General features: G+C 37.9%; 1 protein-coding gene across 1 annotated transcript in view; it reads right to left on the bottom strand.

Moving 5' to 3' along the window:
- Positions 1-4,845: 4,845 nt before the first annotated feature.
- LOC127177478 (alpha-2-macroglobulin-like protein 1) overlaps positions 4,846-26,783 on the bottom strand; it is a 56,223-nt gene continuing 34,285 nt past the window's right edge. Inside the window, 23 exon segments of the mRNA XM_051129769.1 lie at positions 4,846-5,035; positions 5,991-6,039; positions 6,331-6,436; positions 7,043-7,111; positions 7,205-7,295; positions 7,437-7,555; positions 7,808-8,023; positions 8,143-8,336; positions 11,208-11,370; positions 11,503-11,577; positions 12,151-12,307; positions 12,490-12,571; positions 12,804-12,980; positions 13,129-13,212; positions 13,548-13,599; positions 13,739-13,860; positions 15,524-15,650; positions 15,761-15,986; positions 16,069-16,192; positions 16,265-16,349; positions 16,455-16,637; positions 16,995-17,144; positions 17,221-17,366. Of these exon segments, the coding sequence (XP_050985726.1) occupies positions 5,999-6,039; positions 6,331-6,436; positions 7,043-7,111; positions 7,205-7,295; positions 7,437-7,555; positions 7,808-8,023; positions 8,143-8,336; positions 11,208-11,370; positions 11,503-11,577; positions 12,151-12,307; positions 12,490-12,571; positions 12,804-12,980; positions 13,129-13,212; positions 13,548-13,599; positions 13,739-13,860; positions 15,524-15,650; positions 15,761-15,986; positions 16,069-16,192; positions 16,265-16,349; positions 16,455-16,637; positions 16,995-17,144; positions 17,221-17,366 (2,789 nt within the window). The 3' untranslated portion in view covers positions 4,846-5,035; positions 5,991-5,998.

Consider the following 26,783-nt stretch of genomic DNA (forward strand, 5'->3'; position numbering starts at 1 on the left):
GTGTGACTTAACATGACATGCAATGCAAAAAAAACAAACTGCACTATAATGTGGCACAATATCAAACCATTAAAAATGTGCTAAATTACATTCAGTGTGACATTGCTTTTTGCACTATCAAGAGCCATAAAACCTAGTTTTAAAACATATTGTATTGGGTATTGGGTCATGCATGGACAAAGATAAATGTTTGAGAGGGTGTGGATTGTCACAGGTGTATTTAAAATAATGTGGAATGGGGTGAGGAAAGCTTTTGTTTTAGTGACACAACACCTCCAACTTGGTGATTCAATAACGGACTGGATAATTAATGAAGTGTATTTCTTCCCACTTCCTGCTCAACGGGTTATAACTTTTTTTTTTTATATATTTATTTAGAGATTGTTTATGTAATATGAAGACATTGCTGTACTAATTTTGTTGTTGTTTTTCGTTGATGACCATGCCAAAGACAGTGCCCATTCTATTAGTCACAAGCTTATGTGCGTCAGAAACAAAAATACAAACATTCAGTTAGTACTCCTAATTTCTAAAAGCTGACGCACACAGACGATTTCACAAGGAGCAGCTTTCCAAGCAACTACCGCCCACTGGTTAAATAAAACACGTTTTTAACCTCAACCACACAAATATAGACAAGGATTAAATTCTTATTCTTAAGAGTGTTTGAATAATCTATGCAAATCTGTTTATTGTAAACCAAATGCAAATTTAAATAAAGACTAGACAAATAAAAATATGTGACCCTGGACTACAAAACCAGTCATAGGGGTCAATTTTTGATGTATACATCATCTGAAAGCTTTCCATTAATATATGATTTGTTAGGATAAGACAATATTTGGCCGGGATACAACTATTTGAAAATCAGAAATTTGAGGGTGCAAAAAAAAAAAATAAATAAATAAATAAAAAATTTGAAAATCGCCTTCAAAGTTGTCCAAATGAAGTTCTTAACAAAGCATTTTACTAATCAAAAATGAAGTTTTGATATATTTACGCTAGGAAATTTACTAAATATCTTCATGGAACATGATCTTTACTAATGATCCTAATCCTAATATCCTAATGATTTTGGCATAAAAGAAAAATCAATAATTTTGACCCATACAATGTATTGTTGGCTATTGTTACAAATATACCTGGCTACTTACGACTGGTTTTGTGGTCCAGGGTCACATATAGAAATGCCTATAATACATGCAATATTTTACGATTCACAGATACAGTTTTAGGTCATTTAATTACAGAATATTTGGTGACTTTAAATTTAAATTTGTTTTGTAACAGTTGCATCACCAGGAAGCAGCTGTGCCATGGCTCCCTTATTAGCGATTTGAACTGGACTGTCAAATACAATAACATGAATGTATTTTTTTCTTGCAAACCTCAGGTTATTCTTCCATTATTTTTAAAAATATATATATTTTTAAATGTATCCAATACTTTCATATAGTTGTCTCACTGGCTGCAGCCTTTATCTAGAAATATTAATATTCAAGATAAACAAGATAAACAATCACACATTACACTGAAGATTACTTAGTAATTACAGTTAACATTTAGCAGAATTAAAATAAATTCAAAATTTGGTAATAATATACCATAACAAGACATTTAAAAGCAGTTTTTTGTAGGCCGGTCATTTTTGACACTGCAAATGTAACGGGTACAGGGTAGTAAAAAAATCCCAAAATAATAAACAAAATTATATATTTTTTATTATTATTTTTTTTTTACTATTATTATTTGCAAAGCTGTTATAGTCTGTGTGCAGCAAAGTCAGTAGGTTTTTAACCAATAACATTAACTAGCATTTTTGGGGAAAAGAAAAACCTGTCTGGGTCAGAATGATCAGAACACAACAAAAATGCAAATATGCAAATATGTGGGCTTTTTCTTATGATTTTGAATGAAAAGCTCATTTACTCAAGCTTAACAGCACACAGTGAATGGTGTGTGGTATTTAATAATTTTGAACAGATTCTTAAGGTTTCAGCAAATAGTGTGCATTGGAAAACAAGCAAATCTAAAGATATTCCTCAAAAAGCTATAAAACAAAACAAAACAAAAAAAGATTGCTTTCATGTGGCACGTGGTTTTATCACGATTACAAACTCTATGTTTGGGATTGCTAATGTAAAGTTCATACAGTTACATTTAGAATGTTTACAATTGTTATACTGCTGTTTATGTGAATACACATTTACTGTGATGGCTTCTCACCCCAACCTTGAGACTGGCTTGACCTACTCATTACCAGATTCTGCCCCCAGACAGAGACAAAAGTGAGCTGTGTGCTGTTTGTGGTTCACCACAACATGCACAGCTACCTCTTATGGGCAGCTCTACGCTACACAGCCATATTCCTCCAGGCCAAGTTCCAAGGTTTTTGGCAAAAGAGGCAAATAAGTGGTTCTCTGTCTTTGATGCACATGTTGTTCCAGGGACACAGTTCTGTGATTTCTTCAGGAAATTCTTTATTCCTTCCGATATCCAGGAACAAATAATGAGAGGTATCTTGGACCATATACAAAGTACTGAAGAGCCTCTTCTTACTTTTGTTGCTCACACGCTAAATGAATTCAGAAAGCTGAAAACACCCTCACCAGAGCAAGAACAAATCAACCTTATTTGTAAACATGCTCTTGAAAAGAATAGAGTTGCTTTCTGTGGAAACTCTGTTTCCTCAGTCATGTATCTTCTTCTAAGGGCTCATAAGCTCATGTCATTCTGGGACCAAGTAAATGTTCACTGCCTTCACTGTAGCAGAGTAAAGCTAAACCTCTCAAAGAAACCTACTGTCACTTCTCGTATATGTCCAGATTGCAACTCACTTTCTGGAATGCACTCACAACAAAGTGAGTCCCCTAATGCACCTGCTCTTGATGCAAGGAATTAAAAAACGGCCTAGACAGCAGTACAGCAGGGGAAGGGAATCCATTTGTCAGGCACTAGGGAAACTCCAAGGGTGGGAGGATGATTCGCAGAGGCAATCCTCCCTCCAGAAGATACATTTGCCTCAACTGACTAATGCCGCTGTTCCAGAACAACCTGTCCTTTGTCATGTGGAAGAGCCCTCATCACCTTAATTTTGGAATACTCCATTTAAAGTTAAGATTAATGGCAAGGTGTTAGATGCTACACTTGATCACATTTTGCAGTGCAAGCAGACATTGTTCAGAATCAAGCCAAATTGAAGGTTAATGTTAAAGCATGGTCTGCTACCCCAGTCCTACTGCCAGATGGTGGGGAATGCCAACCCCTAAGACTGACTTGGTTAGCTTTTGGCTTCATGAGACAATGTTTTCATCACCGTTTTACCATTGGCCCACACTTACCTTCAACCCTGATTTTGGGGATGGATTTCATGTTGCATGCTTTCATCACCATTCGCATCCCATCCAGCATGTCATAGGCAACAATCATTTATTAATGGAGATCAAAGGCAGGGAAGTACAGGACTCTGAAGGCAGTTTGTTGTTCATGGAAGTCCCATCTACAGCACTTCGAGAAAAGGTGTCTGAGTAGTGCTGAGAAGGAACAGCTGTCAGGGCTAATTGAACATTTTTCTAAACCTCTTCGATGGTTACCTGGGCTGCATATCACTAATTGAGCACTCGATAGACACAGGGAATGCCAGACCTGTCCACCTCATCGAAACTCCCCAGCTAAAAAGTGTTTGATTTATGTTTAAATAAAAAAAAATGTTGAACGACGACATCATTAAACCGGCAACGGGCCCTTGGGCTGCCCCTGTTGTAATTGTTCAGAAACCTTGTGGTGAACCATGATTTTGTGTGGACAGTCGTGGGTTGAATCAGCTCACCATGAAAGACTCTTATCCATTACCAAGAGTCGATGAGTCCCTTGACTTCCTTTTTCAGAGGTAAATTCCTAACCACAATCGACCTTGCTCAGGGATCCGTGGCAGAAGACACAAAATCTGCTTTTTGTTTCACAGTGTGGGCTATTTCAGTTCTCTGTGCTTCCATTTGGTCTGTGCAATGCACCAGCAAACTTTCAAAGACTAATGAATAGTGTCTTGGATAGTCTTATTTATAGGTCCTGTGCAGTCTACATGGACGATATTGTTGTGGGCTTTGCCCACTTTCAACCAACATCTTGATGACCTCAGGGAAGTCACGGCTTTCATGGCTCAGGTCTGCCGGGTTGACCATTAAACTTGCCAAATGACAGTTTTGTCGCAGAAAGCTTACCTTCTTAGGGTACCGTGCCTGCCGGACCAGTACAAAGTGAAGGTCGTTATGGACTTAACAACCACTGTCAATGTGAAGCAAGTGAGTCTTTGGGCCTATTAGGCTATTATCGTCAATTTATACAAGACTACGCCCACCATGCTGAACTGCTGTTTGTGCTTGAAAATGATGCTCTTTTTGTGTAGGACAGTGCCTGCCAAGATGCCACTGACCTTCTGAAATGAAAATTAACCTCGGCACTTGTGCTAAGTTTTCCAGACTTTACTTTCCCTTTTCCCTTTCATGCCGATGCCTGTGATGCGAGACTAAGAGCTGTGCTGATGCAGAGAGATCTTCATAGCAGAAGTTGCTATGGCGTTCACTAGTCAGGCCCTGCATAAATCAGAGAAGCCTTATTTCACACCTGAGAGAGTACCTGGTACTGGAATTGTTTGGGATATACTAAACCAGTAGAAGAGTTGAATCAAGTGCTTTAAAATGTGATATTTTGGATTTTTCAAAAACATACAGTAATTGGGTTCTGAACTGGGAGTTTATTCTTTAAATATGGAGACATTTGCATATATATACTAATAATAGAGAATAATAGAGAATAAATAATCACAGGACACAAATGTTTCTGAAGTAGAAACTGACAAACTGTTTAATAGCAACTAAAATGCATAATGCAGAAATGCATTATTTTTGATTTAAGAGAACAATAAGATTTTATTACAAGAAATTGACAGAGGATCAGAAAAAGTGACAGTATTAAATTTGTCTCGCCATATATTCCAGTGTACAGTTCTTTAGCCATCAGCACTTCAGATCATCGCCTGAAAAACAATCATCCTTTATCAAGCAACATAACATCATTCTAATATGCTGATTTGGTGCTGAAGAAAAGAGAAAGAGAAGTCCACTTCCAGAATAAAAATTTACAGATAATGTACTCACCCCCTTTTCATTCAAGATGTTCATGTCTTTCTTTCTTCAGTTGTAAAGAAATTATATTTTTTGAAGAAAACATTTCAGGACTTTTCCCCATATAATGGACTACCCCGAGTTTGAACTTCCAAAATGCAGTTTAAATGCGGCTTCAAGCGATTCCAAATGCGGTTGTAAACAATCCCAGCCGAGGAAGGCAATTCTTATCTAGCGAAATGATTGGATATTTTTATAAAAAATAATACAATTTGTATACTGTTTAATCACAAACACTTGTCTTGTCTTGCTCTGCCTGAACTCTGTGTATTCTGGCTCAAGACAGTTAGGGTATGACGAAAAACTCCAATCGTATTTTCTCCCTCAAATTCAAATTTAAAACCATCGCTGCACAAGTACAGACCCAGTCAATGCAAAGTGAAAATGCAAAAAAGATCAATCACCCTTAACAAAAAAGGTAAAACAGCGATATAGGATGATTTTAAAGTTGAGGGAGAATCCCTCGTTTACAACCGCATTTGGGATAGGTTGAAGCCGCATTTAAACTGCATTTTGGAAGCTCAAACTTGGGGCACCATAGAAGTCAGGAAGAATGCAGAAATGTTTTCCTCAAAAAACATAATTTCTTTACGACTGAAGAAAGAAAGACATGAACATCTTGGATGACAAGGGGGTGAGTACAGTATCTGTAAATCTTTGTTCTGGGAGTGGACTTCTCCTTTAATATTATCAGTGTTGAAAACAATTATTTTTTAGGATTCAGGATTAAGAGTACATTTATTAAAATATTCGACTGAAGTTTTAGTTAAAATTAAATTTTGAAACTTCAACAGTTACTGTACTTACGGTAGTATTTATACACATGGTGAGGTGTAGTCAGTCACAGACATTTCACCTGGAGGAATAAAAACAAGTTTTTTGTGCACAGCATTGTTGACCTTGTCTCAATATAACGAAAATGTATTATGGTAAGATTAAATAACGACTCGTAAACCACAATTATTTTTTTTTTTTACAAAAAATGAAACTCTTAAACATTAAAATGCAAATAGGTTTTCCCATTCATATTATGATTTATTTATTCCGATTTTATTTGATTATTTTTGTACTGTATTGTACTGTATTATACTGGATATACTGTATTGTCTTTAAGACTTTGTGTGCACAGTGATGAATAAACACATACTGATCTTGTAGTAGTCATAGACGATCACTACAGCTGGTTTCAGGTTCTGCACCGGCACTTCCTGTGCGAGCTGCAGGCTAATGGACTTCACCTGATTCTTTTTCAGCTGGAACGGAAGAGAAAGTTATTACATAATTTTATTTATTTATTATTTATTTTATACGGGGTATGGACATATGAGAATGTGTTAAAGGAAATGTTCATCTAAACATGAAAATTTGCTTAATATTTACTCATCCTTGAGCCATTCAAGACAATAAGTTGAAAAGTTTGGAACAGATTTTTGGTAGAAATTTAGCATTACATCACTTGCACATCAATGGTTCCTCTGCAGTGAATGAGTGTCGTTAGAATGAGAGTCCAAATAGTGATAAAAACGTCACAATAAATCTACAAGTTATCCACATGACTCCAATCTATCAGTTGATTGTGTATTGTTGTGATGTTTTTATCAGCAGTTTGGACTCTCATTTTGACAACATCTGTTCAAAGCAGAGGTTGACAAGTGATGCAATGCTAAATTTCTCCAAATCTCTTCTGATGAAGAAACTGTGAAACTCAACTACATCTTGACTGGCCTGAGAGTGAGTACATTTCCAGTCAATTCTCATTTTTTGGTGAGTTATTTAAGTAAACAGGGACAGTTTATCTCTTTTCTTGTCAAAATAGCAGACATGTCCAAAAACCCAAGATATTTAAATAAAACATTTACACTATCCAAATAGAAAAAGACATGATCTGCATCCAGATCCAGACGTTTGATGGTGGGGTCTTCCCTCAGCTGTGGAGACAGAAGAGCGAATAAGATCGAATTAAATGCTGGCTACACAACTTGAGATCAAAAGAGGACCAGAGCCCTTCAAGCGTCACTCACAGCCTGAAGAGACGTCTCATCCGGCTTATACCCAGACAGGAGCCTGACGTTAATGATCACCATGTTGGTCTCCGCTCGTGTGCCGCTATACCTGCCATACAGTCGTTCCAACAATCACAAACAGGGTTTACAACCACACATTGTTCATTGTATGTAGTCTGACAGACAGGAAAGAGTCTATTAGGCCATAAACTAGGTTGTGTTTTTTTTACTGTTATTTACAAAGGCTTACCTAGCAGTGGTGGTTAATGTAAAAGCTGGGTTCCTTGTGTCGCTGCAAACCCCAGTACTTGCATTGATTTTGAAGGCCAAAGAGTCTGGAGGAGGTGGGATATTGTAGTGCAAGGCAAACTGAAACAAAACACAGAATGATGTCAAATGTGAGGTGAATTATATCCCTTTTATACACTTAAGTAATAATCATACAGTTTACTCATCCTTATGTAATTCCAAATCCTTATGACTTCCTTCTGTAATCCATTGAAGAATGTAAATCATACAGATTTGGAATGGCATGAGGGTGATTAAATAATAAAACCTTTAATTTCTAGAGGAGCTAGTCCTTGGACTCAATGTGTGCATCATAAGAGACAGGGCACAGACCTGCACAAACACACAGCCTTTGCCTTCGGCCCTGAGCTTGTATGTGCCAGTAGCTTCCTGCAGTTGTTTCTCCTGGTAAAGTAGACGGTTGTTCTGGTTCACGGTGAACTGGTTATTCTGGCCTGAGGGGGAGGTTACGGTTACGGTAATGGATCCTTCTGGATTGTAGGTAGAAGCACTGTACTTCGCAAGGGCCTGGAGTGCTACTACAGTATCCTGTTCACAGAGAGCGAGAGAGAGAGAGAGACCGACACCACTTACAGTCAATAATGATAAAACGCATTACACAGACAGAGAAGGGTTTAAAAAAAGCTGTATAAGATAAATAACATTACCTGTGTAGAGGAGAAGCCACCATATGCATTCTGGTTCTTGGTTAACCAGTGCACTATACCAACAGAGTAGTTCAGTCCAAATCCAGGCAGTGTGGGTCCAGAGAGCAGCGCCAGCAACACATAAGCACTTGTCTCTACTTCCACAGAGCCCGTCGGTTGCACATTATTAGTCAGAGTCCAATATCGTCCAACACCTGAAATAACCAGAGCAAGAAAACAGTATTTATCTGTTTTCTCCTCTTTTTCTGTTTGCAACACAAAAACTATCAACAGTAGTTTATACCTTGTTCCCTATCAAGCAGTCTCTCCCGCTGCATCACTGACACATGTGGGGAAACTCCTGTTCCCTCTCTTACTGATTTGTAAACGTTTGTGTAGCTGCACAAACCAATGGCACTTTAACTCGCCATAAGGGGAGGAGCCAAGTGCAGCTGTTCCGCATTCTATCTAAGGCAGTGGAGGATCTCGGCCTGGAATGGTCGGCCCAGGAAGAGATGGCATCAGCAGTCCTCCAGCCAATGGCCTGCTCCATTCTTCCCTGCAGTTCATGAAGAACTCACCAAGACGCGGTGCCCCCCCTTTTCGGCCCGAGTTAGTTCCTCTATTTCTGCTACTCTCATTGCCATTGAGGGTGCTGAAGACAAGCTTCCCCCTCTGGAAGAGGTGGTTGCTGCTCACCTGTGTCTATCATTGGTCCGTGGATTAAAAGCTTATGTAGCACATCCATCTAAGCCCTGAAGCCTTGGCCAACAAGGCTTATGCAGCAAAAGACCAGGTTGGCGGATGACCAGGCAGAAGATCGCCTTTTCGCTGTTCTCGATCTCAGGCATCTGAATCGCTCACTTATGAGATGGCCATTCAAGATGTTAACTCTAGTTCTAGCCAGATCAGAACGGGAACTTTTTGCTCACAGGTTGCTGCTGCTCAGCCACCAGGAGCGTCTCGGGTTGAGAATCAGTTTTATCCAAGAGTTCTTTTCACCTAGACAGTGAGTGGTCTTTCTGGGGACTGTTATAGACTCAGCCCAGAGGTGGGCATGGATTACGCTAGAACACTCCCTGACTTTTTAGCGTCATTCAAGTTAAGGACCTTCTCTCGCAAGTGGAGAGCATGATTTGGCACCACCAGCCCAGAGCTGTGGAGTCTTCATGTTTGACCCCTTGACAGGAGCTTGTCCAGCTCCTCACGAGTGTCACTAACACCATTTTAGAGGCTAGAGCCCTGTCTACGAGAAGCCTTTACACCCTTAAATGGTCAGTCTTCTGTGACTGGTGTTTAGCATGAAGCCTAGACTTGGGTTCTTGTGACGTGTCTCACGTGCTAATCTTTTTACAAAAGCTGTTGGACAATGAACACACTCATTCCATACTCAAAGTTTATGTGGCAGATATCACAGAGAATCATTTCCTCAAAGCTAGCCAATCAATCGGCAGAAACGACCTGGTTGTTAAGTTTCTGAGGGGAGCTCAGAGACTGAACCCTCTGCATCCTCAAACAGTGAGGATACAATTGGCCAAATTGCAGCCCATGCCGCTTAAGACTGGCCTCGTCCTGGCTTTAGCGTCGGTCAAGCGAGTGAGTGACTTATAGGCACTGTCAGTCAGTGCTTCCTGCCTTGAGCTTGGGGCTAATGACTGTAAAGTTGTTTACTAACCGAGACAAGGTTACATGCCTTAAGTGCTCTTCACTCTGTTTAGAGCCCAGGTTATCACCCTTCTTGCACTCCCCACTGCAGACGGTGAGCAGGGTCCCAATCCAATATGGGACCTCAGAGTCTATGTTGAGCACTCTCGTCTGTTCAGACACTCAGAGCAGCTTTTTGTATGCTTCGGAGGCTGCTCTAAAGTTAACTGGATATTATAGCCTTAACTTATGCCTCTGTTGGCTTACAGTGCCCTATCGAGGTGAGGGCCCACTCCACCAGAGTAATGGCTTCCTCCTGGGTGTGGTCCAGTGGAATTTTTTTGGTGAGATTTAGGGCCATCACTGTCTACCTTTGCTAGATTCTATAACTTGGACACCCCTGCCCTGCAGGCGTGGATTTTGTCCACTTAATTCTACCTTGGTGAGTGGAAAAGTTTATGTCTTGTCTTGTCAGTGACGCAACAAGAGAGACCGTTCAATAGGGAACTCTCTGGTTACTAACATAACCTTGGTTCCCTAAGATAAGGGAACATTGCGTTGGATAGTGTTGCGCAGCTTGCTGTGCTATAAACTGCGCGCAAATCGATGACTGTTGCTTCAGATTCTGATGAAATGGCGCTCGGAGTCGACCTATATAGCGATTGGCTCTTCACCTTCTGGCGGGCTAAAGCACCACTGGTTTGTGCAGCTACACAAATGTGAACAACTTAGGCTTCAGTAACAGAGTAAACAGGAGTTTCCCCACGTGTCAGCGGCACAAGGTCATTCCTTATCTCAGGGAACGAGGTTATGTTAAGTAACCAGAGCATTATCTAGGGAGTTCTGAAAATTAAAGCTACAATTTAACAAAATGAAAACAAAGGAACATATTAGTACAGTGTGGTTACAATTGAACTAAAATAATGGAACAAATAAATAAAATGTGGCTACAAATCTTAATAAATTAATAAATTTAATAAAATCTTAATTTTTTGTACTGTAGTTACGATACATTCTTTTATCTCCACATGTCATGTGCCTGGATTTATTTATCTTATTTGTGTTTATTAAAAGCAGCAGGGTAATCTAGATTAGGGGTTTTCAAACTGGGGTCCAGAGAAATGTGATCTAGATTGTTAACAGAAAAGTTATACATTGGGGAAAACTTTTACCTAATTTGATTACGTGGTCTATTTTTTAACAATTTAAGAAATGGTGAGGGAAAAAAAAAAGTGTTTTCTCTGCAACACAGTAACTATCAACAGTAGTTTGTGCCTTCATGTCTTTCTTCTCAGGAAGTATACTACTATACTAAAGAGACTCACACATGGCATGATTTAATTAAAACAAGGGAACTAATTAATAAAATGGCCCCAAATTAATATATCTATTAATATATCTATTTTTTTATTCATCTTATTTAATCTAAAGCTGAATGGTACCTTCTCTCTTGGCCTGCTTGTCCAGTTTAGAGAGGAGGTTCTGCCTCATCTGTTCATCTCCAGCAAGAGTGAATGTGTAGGACAGCAAGGCAGTCACATAAGTGTTGGTAATGTTAAGGGAAGATTGCTTCAGACATGCAAGGCTTTTTGCCACCATTTCATCCTTACAAAGCACACAAAAGACTTAATGAGTGTCTGCTTCCTTCATTAGTCACATTATCTGTATTGAGTTAGACTTAGATTTATCTATGACTAGAGTCCATCTCTTTGGAGTCATAAAGAGGGTTTTACTCACAGTTTTCTGGACACCTAACTCCAGCAGTGCTGCGGTGATATATGCAGAGAGAGTGACTTCATCATTGACACCACCCTGTGAGAAGAAAAGCATCAGGAAAGATCCTTCTCACCCTCAGCTCTATAATCTCAATTTATTACCATCTAACAGACATTTTTAGAGTGTGAAATCCAGGACCACCAGACTAAGGAGCTGTTTTCCTCTCCATAACTAACTCTGATCCATTACTTCTCCCTGCAATCATCTCCTCATCCCACTCAATGCTGTGACAGCTTCACATCTAAATTTTCTTAGTATTTTGTTGTTGTTGTTTTCCAGTTTAAACATCTAAACTTCCTTAAACCAAGATAAATTCAAGATTGAAAAATGCATCTTGTTATATAGCTCATTTATTTCATCAATAATCCAGCAGTACAACAGTACAAATTAAATGAAATATGAAATATTGCAATTTAAAATAACAGTTTTCATTAAAAAAAAATAGCCTTGATGAGCATAAGAGACTTTCAAAAACATTCAAAAATGTTATGAAAAGACCAAAGTAAACAAGCTGGGGCCTTAGGCTGTTGGAATCTTTAATCTTTCATTCAATTTATTTATTTTTTTTATTTTTTGAGCAGCAGATAACGGATCTGAGCACGTTCTCACCATCATTCCAATGTGGTAAAGCTTCCCAACAGAGGCGAAGCAGCCATTCTCCTGTTGACGTCGCTTCAGCCAGTTCTTTGCCTGATCGATGTTAGTCTGATCTATAAATATATACTTCTTCGCCCCACCAAAACTCTTCATAACAAATGCAGTTAGCCTAAAGAAACAATAGAAATTGCTGTCAAATATCCATAATTTGGTAACTCTGCCTTAACAGTTTTCAGGATGTTTTCTTGTGCAAAGTCCATGTGGACTAGGTTTTCCCTCTTCCAAAATTAAGCAAGTCCTAGTCCTATATTAAGCAACTAAATGCTTTCATTGTCTCTGTACCAGACTCACCAGGTATTACCAGAAGGATCGCTCGTCCCAAAAGCACTGTAAGATCCGTCATAATGCTTGTATTTCAGCTGTCCCTGATAGCCTGCAACACAAGAAGGAAAACATGTTTTATTATATGCAGGTCTGCCGAAAAGGGTGCAACTGGACCTTTTGTTTGTGAAAATTTGTTAATTTAACACAGTTCAAAATTGTCTGTAAATTGACATATTGTTAAAATATCAATATTTTTACCAAAAAAAAAAAAAGAAGAAGACTGCAAACATTAATTTACTAATCCAAATTTTTCCAGTATCTTTCCAAACAGTTTTCCTCACCGCTCTGCAGGAAGGTTATGGCTCGTTTTTTAATCTCAGGCGTGAGCTGCCCACTGCTTTCCAGGTACTGAAGGATGTAGATATTGGGGGCAAAATTCAGCATGTTCTGCTCTCCACAGCCGTACGGCATAGCCAAAAGATCACCGATGTTCTTCAGAGCACGACCCATCAGATCACCTACAGACCAAACAGCCAAATATGATTAAAAATTAAAAATCTACCCAACGAGAGCAATCCCTTTAGTTACGTTTTATTTAATGTACTGTATATGCTTATATCAGTCAATGTACATTATGTATATTTGCCAGGACATTCTTAGACTTACCCAGAACAGTGATGAAGCTTTTTGCAGAATCCTTGACAAATACTTTAGGTAGAGTGAGAGAGACTGATGTCTCCTGTGGACAGTCTAATGGAATAATAAAGGAAAAAAAACCTGTCAGGTTCAAAACATGCTGTACTTTACCACTGACAATCATTTTCACAATTTCTTGTAAAAACTACACAGAGTTTAACAGATGCAAATGGAAGCTTTTTGTTAAAGCCTTTTTGAAACATCAAGTGTTTTAACATTTATTCAGTGCAACACCTTGCATCATAGACTTCCACTGTAAGTGCATTACAGTAAACAAGATATTTTGCTAAGGTCAAACTCTGCTGTATTTGGTAATCAACAGCATGTTTCAGTGGTTAACTTCTATTAATAATTCAAATTCTTTATTTAATAATTGCAATGCCACTAACCTGTTACACAGATGGCTTCATTCTGAGAGATTGACTGTTTAGTTCCCTCTGCCTGTAAAAAAAAACAGGTAATAACAGTGTCAATTGTATTTATAAGGCAGAGCAAAACAAATTTATAGATAAACAGTGGAAAGTGAGTCAAAGGCCTGTACTTAGTAGCACCTACAGTACATACAATTAAAGGCACGTACCGCCACCAGAATGCTCTGCATCACAGTATCAATTCTGCCTTTGTCCGGGAAAGTCACCACTTCATTTCCACACAGTTCTCGGCTCTGCACCGCTTCAGCGCGCACTGTAATGTTCACCTTTCCTGTAAAACACACATACCAGTATACATTGATTCTAACTCTGGGTGGATTTAAAGGAGAACTCCACTTCCAGAACAACAATTTACAAATAATTTGCACATCCCCTTGTCAGTCAAGATGTCCATGTCTTTTTGTCTTCAGTCATAAAAAGAAATTTGGTTTTTGAGGAAAACATTTCAAGATTTTTCTTCATATAATGGACTTCAATTGTGCCCCCGATTTTGAACTTCCAAAATGTAGTTTAAATACAGCTTCAAAAGGCTCTAAACCATCCCAGCCGAGGAAGACGGGTCTTATCTAGCGAAACGTTCTGTGAATTTTTTCCAAAAAAAAAAAACATTTGTGTACTTTTTATGCACAAACGCTCGTGTAGCACAGGCTCTGGAATGCGCGTTCTTGAATGATTTGTTCATTTTGAACGGATCTTTAATGTGACTCGGGAAGAACGAGTCGTCTCGGGGAGTGATACATTTAGTCGCGCATGCGCAACATCCTATTAGGTTCTGTACTGGAATTAATTCACCTGTTTCAAGTCTTCGGGTTTTTTCAAGTCGTTCGTTCATCATGTGACAGCCCCATAAGATGAACAAACGACTCGAAGACTTGTCAGAGGTGAGGTGAGCTAATCATAGACTAAAGACCAAGGTAAATAATGAATTAATCTTTTCTGTTTCTTATAGCATTACAGTTTTGCCTTGTTTGTAGTGTGATCAACGTTTGTGTAAGCAGTAGATGTGTTAGGGAAGTAACACGTAACATTTTAAATTATATTTTGCTAAAATGAACGAAATGACTCGAAAAAAGATTTGTTCGTTTTGCTGAACGAGACTCAAAGGTCCGAGTCAGTAAAATGATCCGAACTTCCCATCACTACTATGAATCATGTATAAGTTCATCGTCTGTGTACTCCGGCTCAAAAAGGTGGAGAATGGCGACAAACTCCATCGTTGTACCTTTTTGTTTGTAAACAGCGTTTGACTTACTTGCACTGTTAGTCTTTGCGCGCTCGCTTTGTAAACACTGGGTCTGTAGTTCCGCGTGACCTTTCGATGTGATTCAATACGTAGTGTCGTGAACACGCATCTCAGGGCCTGTGCTACATGAGCTTTTGTGCTTAAAAAGTATACAAATTTTTATTTTTTGAAAAAAATGACTGATCGTTTCACTAGATAAGACCCTTCTTCCGCAGCTGGGATCATTTAGAGCCTTTTGAAGCTGTATTTAAACTACATTTTGGAAGTTCAAAATCGGGGGCACAATTGCAGTCCATTATATGAAGAAATGTTTTCCTCAAAAACCATAATTTCTTTACAACTGAAGACAGAAAGACATGAACATCTTGGTTGACAAGGGGGTGAGTAAATTATTTGTAAACTGCTGTTCTGGAAGTGGAGTTCTCCTTTAAGTTACAGAAGAAATAAAGTACCCCTAGGGCCTGCAGTAACCAACAAATCTATGATGGTCATAGTAGAACATGTTAAAAGGTTTGTAATTTACACCTAAAAATGACAATTATGTCATCACTTACTCACCTTCATGACTTCTATTATACTGAATTTGTTTGTTAACCAACATTCTTTAGACAGAAAGTCATACAGGTTTGAAACAATGTTAGGGTGAGTGAATAAGTTTGAGTAAGTAAATAAGAGAGAGCAAATGGCTTACCGAGATCAGAGGGTGTAACAATCCACTGGAAGGTTTGGCTTTCTTCAGAGCAAACACACTGAGTGTAAGTGCAGTCTTTGCACGGCTGAGCGGTGAACTGCGGTGAGCCTGCCAGTGTGACCTTCACCTATGACAAGACAGAGATTTGTACAGTGGAAGCCCACAGGAAACACTTTTACTACAAATGCTTGCAAAACCGCTCCAGGACAAGCAAGTTAACACATTAAAGGGGCTTACCATGATACATTTGGGGAGGTAGTTGAATACAGTGGCTTTGAGAGTGAACGTCTCCTCACGGATAACAGAGTAAGGGAGGGCGAGGCTCACAAAGAAGGGCTTGAAAGCAGTGAGATTAGTCTTGGGGGCCACTCCAAACCCGACACGGGATGTGCAGAAAGCCCCTGCTGCCCATTTAGTGATGGCGTCCGGGACAGTCTTTGCAACGTCTACAGATCCTGATTGCCTGGTGAAAACAACTATATGTTTCTTCTGTATGATTACAAAGGACTGTACTGATACAGGAATGCTATGGTGCAGATTCATACCCCACTGATATAAGATCCCATATCCAGGTTTCTGGAAAGAATTTGCGCATATTCTCACTATGTTTTTCCACATTTGGATCCAAACCAATGCCCGAGCTGGCTATTTTCATGTCTTCCATAACATCTGTTTGAATTGATTGTTTGTAAATACAATCAAATAAAATGGTATTTCCAAACCTAAAAAAATGTTACTTACCTCGTCCCCCTATTGACATATCCCCATATTGACAAATACGAAGTTCTTTTATGTCAGAGTTTGTAGCGATTTTGATTCCAACTGCCTAGGAAAAAGAAGTATGTTACAGTGTGTAAGATGGATAATGTACAGTGAGATTCACATGACTCTGAAAGACCTCTGTGATGTTGTAAAATGTTGTGTATCTTACTCTAAAGATGTTGTAGACATCATTTCTGTTGCCATAGTAAGGGCGAAAGAGGGATCGTTTGCGCCTTGCGGGCTCAGCAAATGGGATTATCTCTTCCCAGGGATATAGGCATGGGTAAGGCTCCCACTCGTCAACTTCATATGGGTAACCTGACAAACTCTGAAATGGTAACAATCTAAAGGCCTGCAGAATAATGACAAAAAAATCTAGTTTAAAACATGTTCAAAGTTACAAAGAGTACCAAGAAATGTTTAAATACTGTAACATTTTAAGTAATAATATTTTTCATGCCATGTGGGGGTATAACCAGTTAGTAAATGTAATAAAGATTCTTCCTCCACCAAATGATGTTTTTTTTACAAAAAGTTATTAAAATATGAATAGGCAATGAAGCAGTTGTTATACAGATGCCTACTATGGAAGAAGTGTATTTAACGGATTTCTGTAAATTAACTGAATGTATTTTTGATCAAACTAATGTTTAAAAACTGCCACGTCCCTGACCCATCTCTTAAAATAAAGGTTATCTGTTTAACATACAGCAGCTGCATCCAGCTCGGCCTCTGGTCTCAACAGCAGCACACTCTGATCAATGGCCCGCACAGAGCACAAGGAACCTGGATTGGCTTTCAGGTTAAGAGATGTCTTCTCTCCAGGCAGTGCGGTGGGAGACGAGAACTGTAAGGACACCTGTAAAAGCACAGGCACACTCATCACACATTAATGACTTAATCAATCAAATGTTGTTCACATGGGATTTTCTGACCTTGTTTGGCAAACATTCTTCAATGGGGAAGTCCATACTGTCTGCTACAGTTTCTCTATTGGGGAGAACTGTGTAAACCACCACCTGAGCGTATGGAGTTAGGGCTGCTGTCTTCTTCAGTGTGAATGTCAGTTCTCCTTTGTTTTCTTTTATGAAAGGGAAAAAGCATTTGTGAAAACAAAAAATAGGCACATGCTCAAACACAATGTACACAAACCATAAAATACTCTTGTACCTTTTCCGTTGTTCACACTCACAGACAGACGATCATTTTGAACCATGCTGCCTCTAGATAAGACCTGGAGAGAACAAGGTAGATAATTACTGTATGAAAATTTATGCAATGTTGCTGAAGCTCTACAGCTTCACTAGCACTGCTATACCTACAAGGTTTAGGAAAACTATTTTTATATTATTTTTCATAGTACTATATTTGTGGTTCAAATATAAACCTATACTGGTCTGATTAACTAATAAATCTCTGCAAATTACAAATTAGTTTCTACAATTTATTGATTAATTCCCTCATTTGATTTGTTTTACAATTGGTTTCCTCATTTAGTGGTTTTAAAACCAAAAGAGGGAACCAATTAGTGCAATATGTTTATGATTTAATGAAATAATGAAAAATAAATTAGTTCAACGACACCACAAATTTAACTAAAACAAGAGAACAAATGAATACGATTTGTGGAATGAATTCTTAATTCATGGAAACGATAAATATATTTTTATTTGTACTGCTATATTGCTTGTTGAGCAATAAAACAAACTACCCAGCAATTGATAGACAAATGTCAATGTTAAACATACAATGTAAAAGAAATCCAAGGTTTTCTGGCCTGTTTTTAGCGCACCGCCTTGAATGATGTAACTGGCCGTCACCGTTGCATCACTGTTACAGCTGAGCTTCTCTGGAGCCTTTGTCAATATCAGGAAACTTTTGCTTTTGGAGTAAAAAGGCCTTACGTAGAGATAGCTTGATGGATAATATGTGAAAGCCTCAAAATCGGTCCGTTTTTTACCTCCCCTATGATACGCCTAAAAAAAGTTTTCAAATCATCAGTATACTGAATTATATACATAAACATCATGTTAGAAAACCAAAACACCACTAACCCATAGTTCCACAGGTAGTGTTGACCAGTCTGAAGTGTTAAAGGAGAAGCGGGCAGTGCCATTGATGTCTGTCGTCAGTGTCACGTTGACCTTTTTATCACCATAAAATGCATATACAACCACTGGCTCATTTTTCATCAAACTGGACTGTGGATTAGTGACCACAACCTGTTCAAAAACCATGTAGAGAGAGAGAAAAAAAAAACAGATTACTTCACAAACAAAAGTAACACTCCCTGTACACAATAATAGCTACACTGCTAAATGTTCTTGCTGCGAAAAAATAGGTTGTTTATTAACGGTGATGCATAGTTATGGTACCACAATGAATGTTTAATAAAGATAGTTGTAATAACGTGGATTGTTGGGTTACTTTTGGAGCATTTGCTCAGTAATTAGTAGCAAAAATAATGACCTCAAGCTAGTTGTTACCTTTCCCTTAAAGGCCATGCCAGGTCTGTATGTATCCGGTGTGTCCTCAAAGTGAACACTGATATAATCACTGGTAAACACAGCTGAGGTAGAACCCTTCATATTTAGGCCTGGAGCAAGAGCAAAAGACCATCTTTCATTACTCTATTTTGCAAAATAAGAATGGATGACAGCCGTTTGTTTTATACTCTCACCTGTTCCAGACTCTTCCACGTTACAATTCACTTGGAAAGATCCTCCTGAAGACAAGCCAAATTCTGTCACATTTATCACCTGAGACCCACAGCCAGTTTTGTCAGTCTAAATGAATAAAAATGAAAAGACAATGGTTATTTAGACTTCTAAAATATGTTGCAATATGGATCCTTGTGAAATAGTAACTTCGGCATGCATGTAATTTTAAAAGAGTACTTATTACAGAAATATAGAAATGTAATTTATATAACCCTAATTCCAAAATGTTAGGATGCTCTGTAAAATGTAAGTAAAATTAGAAGTTTACAGTTTACACAGTGTCCCAACATTCTGGAATTAGAGTTGTAAGAATCCACTTGAATATAATGTTTTCAGACACTTAAATGTATCTTAATTGCAATTAAATGAAATTATGAATGTTTCATACTTTCAATTATTATTTTAAAAAATGATATAAAAAATGACATTACATGTAATTAACTGAGTGTTTTTTAACCCACTAAGTAGGACTAAAGTACATTGTTATATGTAATTTCATAATTACTTCTATTGTCTTTGAAATATGGTTAAAGACTTTAACCTTTACTTTAACACTTTAATTTGAAGTGTACTGCCAAAAGCACTGACAAGCATTATGGAAGTTGCTATTTAGTACATATATATCATATATCACCTCATTGTTCCCTTTCAGTCGGTCACTTTCGACGTCACGTCAGTGAACAATGAATTGGGAATCTCACCAGACCAATCTACTTTGAGTGTAAACTAAACAAGCCAATGCACATTGGCATGCAATATTTGCATCTGAATGCCATTCCCTGCATCATGGGTATAAATAGGCATCAGGTGCATATTCAGCTTTTTCGCTTTAGCTTTGTTACCTGGTGCCAACGGATGGTCACAATGGGTATCTTGCATGTCTGAACATCAAGCACGCTGTGGTGGTGATTGTGGTTGAGCCATGTACCCACTGTGGAAAGATGACCATCTCGAAGTTATGAACTCCGACTTCAGAAGACTCCAGTGCCTCAAAAGAGGTTGAGTCCCCTTGGTTCTGTCTCAGTCTAGCTCCCTTCCTGGTAAACCCCAGAGGAGGGCTACTTCGGATAGTAGACTGGGTGGTCTGAGGGCTACGGTGAGGGCTTCTCCTCTGAGGAACCAACCTCCCAGGGCCCCTTACCAATCTTCCCAACACTAAAAACTAAAACACTTAAAACACATAAATTCTCCTTGCTCCATACCAACTTGGGATTTGGCTCTGGTCCTTAGAGCACTTCAGAATGTCTCATTCGAGCCTTTACAGTCAGCAGGTCTAAAAATTCTGTCTCTGAACATTTTACACCTGGTTGCTTTGGACTTCCTCAAGAAGGTAGAGGACCTGCAGGCATTTTTGGTTAATGAATCATGCCTAGAGTTTGGGACAGCTGACTCTCATGTAATTCTAAGACATCGGCCCAGCACTGCCCCTGGAGGAGGCAGACCCAGCCCTAACTTTGCGACTGTACGTGAACCGAACAAAAGCTTCAGGACCTCAGTAGCAGCTCCTAGTCTGTTACAGAGGCCAGCAGAAGGGGTAGGCTGTCTCTAAGCAGAGGATGGCCCACTGGATAGTGGATGGCATTGCTTTGGCTTACCAAGCACAAGGTATGCCCTGCCTGCTCTGGTTGCGAGCTCATTCTACCAGAAGTATTGCATCCTCTTAGGCGCTGGCATGTCGTGCCTCGCTGACAGGTATTTGTAGAGCTGCGGGCTGGGCGACACCCAATACGCTTGCTAGATTCTATAGCCTTTGTGTCGAGCCGGTATCTTCCTGTGTTCTCACCTCAAAAGGGTAGAAGCACAGAGAGCCCCTGGCATAGTGTCAGCTTGCTGCGTCACAGTATGCGCTGATTTTTTGCTCCAGAGAGTTCCCTGGAGTGGCAGAGCATCCAGTGCCAGGCCTTCATTCACTTTATTCCTCAAAACCGGTGGTAGGCCGTGTGCCCATATGTAGTGACCCTGAGGGGATCCGATATGTGTATTTTTCCACGATATAGCTTATAAGCCCTTATCTTCCCTTGGCAGAGCCTGCTCTGCTGTCTCTGCAAAGGTGTAGCCACTCCAGAGACTTCCATATGCAGTAAGGTCCTACAGGGTTAGTCCATATCCTTCCCCCCTGTGGTAGGATGTGGCTTCCGCAGCATTCCTTTTGCAGTGGAAAGGGCATGCTTTCCCAGTGTTATCCAAGTATCACTGAGTGGGCTGTGCAAGAACAGCAGTGATTGACCTTCTCTAAGTAAGCCCTGTCACGTCTTCTATGCTAATAGGCGTTGATGGATCAGGAGGCTTGTGCAGGGCACTGAAAACATTAGTGGTGCTTTGGTATTGGATTCCCAATTTGTCAGTAACTGTCTCAGTTACTTGTGTAACCCTCGTTCCCTGAAGGAAGGAATGGAGACAGCGAATATGCATTGCACCTGCTACCTATTTATACCCACGTTGAAGGCCATGGCAGTCAGATGCAAATATGGCATGCCCATGTGCATTGGCTCGTTTAGTTTACACTCAAAGTAGATTGGTCTGGTGAGATTCCCAAATTGTCGGTCACTGACATGACATCCTTCAGGGAACGAGGGTTACACAATTAACTGTAATGTTATTCCTTGTAATTGGGACCTTATGAAATTTAAAGATGTGTTTTTAGGATTACATTCCTAAAACAGAACGGTTTTGTGTGTGCAGAGGGTAACGCACCATCATTGAATATGTCTTGCATACGTTAACCATGTCAGGGAGAGGTCTCCTCCAGTAGTAACCATAGTCCTGCCCACACACTTTAGCATTCACAGACCCCAGCACAGGCTTGCCATAAGTGTATCTAAATATAATGAATAAAAGTATTTTATCAGGCTGAACATATCACTGAAAAACTGGTGTCCATCCCATTTTTCTGTTAACATTATTTATAAAAAAAAAATCTTACTTTGCACAAACTTTCAGAGTGACCTCTTTGTCCTGGATGGTTATAACGGATGGAAAATTGATGTTCACTTCATATTTTGGAAGAACTAGGAGAGACATTGGAAAAAAATACTTAAAACCTTAAAAGCTGATCAGCTTTGGACTGACAAAAGTTGAATCCTGGTTCTGACCATATTCTTTAATTTCAAAACCATGTGATATTTGTTGGTTCTTTTCATCCCAAGCATTGATTGTGTAGTAACCCTGAGCAGCTTCTGGAGACATGGAGTGGGACAGATCCAAAATGCCAATCCTTGTGGTTTGATTCAACCACTGACCAATGCGATTTGAATAAGGGTCCTAAACAACAGTGGCACATAGTAAAAAATATACAGTCGAAACAAACTGCATTTAAGTAAATTAGCAATAACAAACAATAAAACAGGTTGTGGCTGCTTGAAGGATTTTACCTCGAGTTCTACAGTTTGAAACTGCAAGAGAAAGACAGAAGAAAATAATTTCAAAAGAACATTAATATATTTTGCCAGATCTTAAACTAAATAAAATAAAATAAAAAATAATTTTTACATTAATTAAATTAAATTTACCACTTGATTGCGAGGCAAGAATTTGGAATCCAGAGACACAATGCGAATTTTAACTGGTAAAGAGAAAATTTGAGACAAAATATTAGCAGATACAGTACGCAAGACAGAAAGACTCACAGGGTTATATTAATAACAAATGATTATTGGCTTAAACTATTTTGGAATAATTTACAAAGAGAAGTATTACTTGTTTGTCCAGGCTTGTAGATAGGCTTGTCTGATTGGATGAAAAGAAGATTTTTGGGGAGATTTATGAGGATCTTGGTGGTTTTGTTCAGGGATATTTTGCCCCCTCTTACTGCAACATCGACGGATGCCACAGACTCCGCAGTGACTAGAGGGACCTGGAAGATACAAATCAAGAAAATATTGAGCGTATCTGGCAATATTGTCAACTTAATTACACAAATACTATTTGAACTAAGGTGGACGATGACATCACTGATTGACACAACTGATTACTCTCTGTGCTGTTAAGCTATATTGAGTATACCAACCTTAAAAGGGACACATTTGTAGAAATCCTTTTTAATGGAGGCCTGTTGTAGAATGGTCAGGTTGCGGTCATCAGTCCTCAAAGTTACCACTATAGACAGTGGTTCTTTGGGCTCATGGATCTGTGCACACAGAGTCTCTGTGCTGCCACCCACCGCCTGGGATGTGACTGTCACCAGGTATATGCTGAAAGAAGACAAAACACAAAGAAATACATTCAGAGACTCGCATAAACCAACAATGACAATTTTTTTTATCATAAAAAGTTCAGTGTTGCATGAGCCAATGGTTGCTTTGGGTGAATGCACAGTTGAGGAAGTGACTCGAAATTTCTTTAATTGTGCCTGGAATGTTCATTTAGGGATGACTGCGCTTGCAGTAAAAAAAAAAAAGTAAATTCTGTGTAAGTGGTTGGTGCAGTATAAATGTGGCACTATTATGAATTACCTTAAAAAAGAAAAAGTATTATATTTAACCAGACACTACATACAGTGTAATGTTACAATATACTTTAAATAAATTCAGTATAATAATAAAACGTATATTTTACTTTTGACTACCAGTCAAAAGTTTGGAATAATTACATTTTTTATGTTTTTGCAAGACGTCTCTAAGTCACCAAGGGTGCATTTATTTGATCAAAAATACAGTAAAAACAATAATATTAGGAAATATGATTACAGTTTAAACTATTAAGTATTTTCTAGTTTATTACATTTTTATTTATTTTTTTTTATTTTTTTTTATTATTTTAAAATGTATTCCTATGATGGCAAAGCTGAATTTTCAGAAACTATTACTGCAATTTTCAGTATCACATGATCCTTCCTTTTGTGGCATAATAAATGACACTTCTGATAAACTTAATGTGTCTTTGCTGAATAAAAGTATTAACTGTTTAAAAACTAATCCTAAAAAAGTTTCTACAATTTTTACAAAAATATTAACCAGTAGTGTTTGTTCAACACTGATATTAGTAAGAAATTTCTAGTAAGAAAGATTGATTTCTGAAAGATCACGTGACACTGAAAACTGGAGGAATTTTCCATCAAAAGAATAAATTATTTTAAAATATATTCATAGATAGATTAATAGAAACAGATCTATTAAACTGTAACAATATTTCACTATATTACCATTTTTACAGAAATCTTTGTGAGCATAAGAGACATTTTAAAAATTGTAACTATTCAAAACTTTAAACCAGTAGTGTAGTTATATATTATATTGTAAGTATTTATTTATTTGTTTATTTTAAAATAGTAAACTAATAAAAGTTCCCAGAATTCCCTGCACAAACCTTGACATTTCATTTTAATTCTATTTTGTATTTTCTGTTGTTTGTGTGATGATGAAATGGCATATTATAATATTATTCAGTGTAAAATACTGTCACCAAAATGCTCCTCCCCTGCTTGCAACATCGTCACCGTGTCTCTGTGCCAGCAAGTTTTTACCGTAAATCTAAAAATAACGTGTTTACAGTTTGTTGCGTGTGAAAAAACAAAGGTGCAGTTGTCCTTAACTTTTCATCACTGTCTACTAGTTGTGGAAAACATTCGTCTGGTCCTCGACCTGCGGTTTTCATCATTCCTCTAACTTCTGTTATCAGGTATTTGTGAAGAATAATAATCATAGATAAAGATAATAATCATAAAGGTTCTTACGGATCGGTGGCTCCACTCGTTAACGAGCATTGTAGCAGCAGCAACAGCGGCGACAGTAGCAACAGCAGCATCCTGAGCAGTTAGTCCGGCACATGCGCAGAAAACTCACCCACTGATCCCATCATACAACAGCGCACTTTTACACACCTCTGCCTCCTCCCTGTCCTACCACACCGAGGGAAGGAAAGTTGAGCAACTGTTATGAGAAGTGCTATAATTTTGGATCTCCTCTTGTGTTATGTAACAATACAGTGACTAACTTAAGTCAAGGAAGGTTAACCTTTTTGTTGTTTGCAAAGAATACTTTAAACAAATAAGCAGTATTAATCATTCAAGCTATTTGACTCTTGGGAATTTTATGCATTACAAACAATAAAAAAATAAATAAAATATAAAATAAAATAAATGAAGGTCACATTAAAAGCCCTGCAAACATTTAACAGGGTGTGAAAAAGATCTAAGGACATTTTCTCGCATTCATTTACATGTCAAATATATTTTGAAGATTAAAAAAAAGAAGATGAAGTGAATACATATTGATAATGCAGATATTATTTGACTGAACAAGACATGCAAAGCAGAAAAAAAAATGCAAACCATTAAAAATGTGCATGAAATCTTCAGAAATGTGCTGAATTACATTCAGTGTGAAATTGCTCTTTTTGAATTTTTGATACATACATTATCAAAACCGCTAAAACCATGTGTTAATACTAATATTGTGTCACATTTGAAGGGTGTGGATTCTCACAGGTGCATTTGAAATAATGTGGAATGGGGTGAGGAAAGCTTTTGTTTTAGTGACACTGCACCTCCAACTGGGTGATTCAATAACGGACTGGAAAATTAGTGAGGTGTTTCTTCCCACTTCTTGCTAAATGGGTTATAGATGATTTGTATCTTTATTTTAGAGATTGTTTATGTAATCTGGAGACTTTAGTGTACTAATTTTTCTGTTGTTTCTCATTGATGACCGTGCCAAAGACAGTGTCCAGTCTATTAGTCACAAGCTTATGTGTGTCAGCAACCAGTTGCAAACAAGTGGGAATAAATTCAGCTGTACTCCAAATTTCTGAAAGGTGATGCAAACATATAATTTCACAACAAGGTTCACACTCAACTGGTTAAACAAAACAGGTTTTATGGAAGCAAAAATAAGCCTATCAATTTTTTACAGATTGAAATAGCAAATTTAAAGTGTTATCTGTAATGTCATGTTAATTTTTCACTGTAAATGTTGTTTTTACTGTTTGTGTTATTATTTACTTATTTTTATTGCTTATTTACTGTAATAATACAGAATAGCTGCAACAAAATGGGGCAAACAGATTAATACAAAATAACATTATGAGACCATAAACACCAAACTCTTCTATTCTTCACTTCTGGCACAACACGGGTAATACCATGAGATTTAACTTCTTAACCGTGACTGCACAAACATTGATGAGGATTAACATTCTTATTATGTGCTTGCCTAGTGTTTGAATAATCTAAGCAAATCTGTTCATTGTAAACCAAATGCAAATTAAAAAAAAAAAGACTAGACAAATAATATAGAAAGCCCTATAATACATGCAATATTTCATAATTCATACAGTTTTAGGTAATTAAATTACAGAATATTTGGTGACTTTGGTATTTTCATATGTTGTTAAATTTTAAATTTGTTTTGTAACAGTTGCATCACCAAGAAGCAGCTGTGCCATGGCTTCCTTATTAGGGATTTGAACTGGACTGTCAAATACAATAACTTAAATATATTTTTCCATGCAAACCTCAGATTATTCTTCTATTATTTTTTTAATATATATATATTTAAATGTCTCACTGGCTGCAGCCTTTGCTTGTCTAAAAATTTCCAATAAGATAAACAATCAGACATTACACTGAAGATTACAGAGTAGTTAGAGTTAACATTTAGCAGACTTTAGATAAATAAATAAGTAAATAAGTAGAAAGACTTTTTTTTTTAAGTTATTTAAAAAAATTACAAATTAGGTAGTACCCATACTTTTTTTCTTTCTTTTTTGTGAAGCTGTTATAGCTTGTATGAGCAAAATCAGTTAGTTTTTAACCAATGCGATAACATTAACTAGCATTTTTG

Source organism: Labeo rohita, chromosome 15 (assembly GCF_022985175.1).
Source record: "Labeo rohita strain BAU-BD-2019 chromosome 15, IGBB_LRoh.1.0, whole genome shotgun sequence".
Classification (NCBI taxonomy): domain Eukaryota; kingdom Metazoa; phylum Chordata; class Actinopteri; order Cypriniformes; family Cyprinidae; genus Labeo; species Labeo rohita.